Genomic DNA, 2,500 nt, shown 5'->3' with positions numbered 1-2,500 from the left:
CTACCAGGGTTTACTGCGCATGCACACATCAATATTGCGTCCTTTTTCTCATGCTGAACAACAATATTTAATGTATCTGCATTAATGTAAGGGTAAGTTTAGGGTTGGGGTAGGTGTAGACTTGAATAAAACACAATCTAATAGGTAGAGAAAAATTATTTAATGTTTTTTTTTTCTTGTAGCTGTATCCCTAGCTACAGCCGCGAATATAATTACTGTAGGCTATTTGCATTACTGTAAGGGTAGGTTTAGGGTTGTGGTAGGTGTAGACGTTAATAAACCATAATTTTACAGGTAGCATTTTTTTTTGTCGAATTTTACTACCCACTGTTTTAATGGGAGGTAGCAAAATCTGACAGGGTAGCACAAATCGACAGAACACTGTCTCTGTAGACTAGGTGAGCCACTTGTCTATGCAGTTCTTGTAGACTGTGAGGTTTGAATGCCAGGATGTATGGTGAACACCAGGGACGACACACTTGACCACAGCTCCTTCTGAGTTCAGTGTTTTCAGGCCAAAAGCATCTCTTAGGTACCACTGGGGAAAGTGGAAAAATGGTTAGGACAATTAAACTGCACCACTAAATACAAACCATTAAAGGAATAGTTCACCCAAAAATTAAAATTTGCTGAAAATTGACACACCCTTGGGCCATCCAAGATGTAGATGAGCTTGTTTCTTCATAAGTACAGCTCCAAACAGCTGATAAAAACATCAATATAATCCACAAGTAATCCACATGACTCCAGTCCAACAATTAACTGACTTTTTAGCATTGGAAACGGTGCTTGATTTGTGCATGATTCAAAAAATATGACTTTTTCACTGGAGAAAGCAATATTATAGAGGACTTTATCCAGATGCAACAATTTGAAGTTAAAAACATCTTAATGATGGATTTGTTTCTTAACAAACTCAGCTTTTTACTTCACAAGATGGGGTCGTGTGGACTCTCATTCTGACGGCACCCATTCACTGCACTGGATCCATTGGTAAGCAAGTGATGTAATGCAAAATTTCTCCATATCTGTTTTGATGGAGACAAACTCATCTAAATCATGGATTGCCTAAGAGTGAGTAAATTTCTTGAACTATTCCTTTAACAAACAAAACTAAATAATAATAAAAATAAAAGTAGTTTTACAAAATGCTGTTAGGAATGAATGTATCCACTCACATCCTGCTTTTCCATCTCAACCACAGTTTCATTACTGTCATAAAACCCAAAAATACTGTGGGGAAAAAGAGATAAACAGTAAAAAGATATGAAATGAGTATGTTTTATTCAGGACCTGAATTTTAGAGATAGCGATCATGCTCTGAAAATCCACCACATAATCCTATAAGACCTTTTGAAGTTCAAATGTCACTCTAAATATTTCTCACATTCATTCCAGTCTGCTGAGCTGCCACACATTAACCCTTTAGCAGCATAAGACTTTGATGATTTCTAACTCTGACAAACTTTAGATGCTCAATATCATGTGATACAATATTTGTGGAGACCTTGACTCCCATGGTGTAATAACGCCGTCATCTTGTCCACCGATCAGCACCAGCGTCTGTATGTGCAGAAAGCTGTCTCGCCACGCTGCAAGGGAACAGCAGCATACAACATGGCTCAAGGCCACTGAATTGAAAGTGCACAAACAACCCAAGCAAAAGCTGTCATCTGAGCAGCACATAAACACAGGTTACCAAAAGTCATGTCATCTGAAATTACCTGTTGAATTGGCATGCACTATTTCTCCATTCAGTGGGGCGAGATAGATGCTGCTCTTTAAGTATCTCTCTCTTTGGTGTGGATCTACAGAAAAAAAAGACAGAGATAAAGATAAAGAAAGATGCTGTAAATCACATTAAATGCAGAACAGTGATTAAATTGTAGCATGAAAGTAAGACATCTACTTACCATTCCAGTAGTTGCAGATAGATATCCTTTGTCCCCATGTAGTGTAACAAATATGGTACAGTCTTGACTTGATAAATTTAGGGAAAATTTTTTTCAAATAACACGAATCTGTAAAAACACGGACAAAGCACTTATGGATGTGTATGATGCCTTGTTTCTTTAAAGAAAAAAGGTGTTGTGGTGTGTGTAATGTAGGGAGGATAGGACTGACTTACCTCCATACTGGCCAGCTAGTGGTGAAGACAGGAATATCAGAGAGTGAACATTGTGTGTCGGAAGGGTTGCAAGAACTCCTCGACATATCAAACCACCTTTTAAAATGATTTAAAAAACAGTTAAACAGGGACATTCAAAATTTGGAGTCAGTATGATTTTTTTTCCAAAGTAAATATTTTCTTAAACAAGGATGCATTAAATAGATCAAAAATACATCAAAAATTCAGCTTTGTCATCACAGGAATAAATTACAATTTAAAATATATTAAAATTGAAAACAGTTATTTTAAACATTTTTGATGTTGCTAAAAAGAACATTATTTTGTGTATTTGGTGTAATGCAATGTTTATGCGGTTTAAGGTTCAAAAAG

At 36.4% G+C, this 2,500-nt stretch overlaps 1 protein-coding gene and 1 pseudogene across 1 annotated transcript in view; one reads left to right on the top strand and one right to left on the bottom strand.

The window, feature by feature from the left end:
- LOC107683377 (putative pre-mRNA-splicing factor ATP-dependent RNA helicase DHX16) overlaps nt 1–2,500 on the top strand; it is a 33,277-nt pseudogene that overhangs the window by 13,000 nt on the left and 17,777 nt on the right.
- Nucleotides 326–2,500, bottom strand: part of ppt2a.2 (palmitoyl-protein thioesterase 2a, tandem duplicate 2) — a 4,914-nt gene continuing 2,739 nt past the window's right edge. Inside the window, exons 3-8 of the mRNA XM_016479424.1 lie at nt 2,129–2,224; nt 1,914–2,021; nt 1,725–1,808; nt 1,508–1,592; nt 1,179–1,233; nt 326–538 (exon numbers count right to left, since the gene is read on the bottom strand). Coding sequence (XP_016334910.1) covers nt 395–538; nt 1,179–1,233; nt 1,508–1,592; nt 1,725–1,808; nt 1,914–2,021; nt 2,129–2,224 — 572 coding nt within the window. The 3' untranslated portion in view covers nt 326–394. The remainder of the gene's footprint in view (nt 539–1,178; nt 1,234–1,507; nt 1,593–1,724; nt 1,809–1,913; nt 2,022–2,128; nt 2,225–2,500) is intronic.

The sequence above is a fragment of the Sinocyclocheilus anshuiensis genome, unplaced genomic scaffold, assembly GCF_001515605.1.
Source record: "Sinocyclocheilus anshuiensis isolate Anshui unplaced genomic scaffold, SAMN03320099.WGS_v1.1 scaffold1170, whole genome shotgun sequence".
NCBI lineage: Eukaryota > Metazoa > Chordata > Actinopteri > Cypriniformes > Cyprinidae > Sinocyclocheilus > Sinocyclocheilus anshuiensis.
Note: the sequence above shows the minus strand (reverse complement) of the source record. Positions and strands in the feature narration are given on the sequence as shown.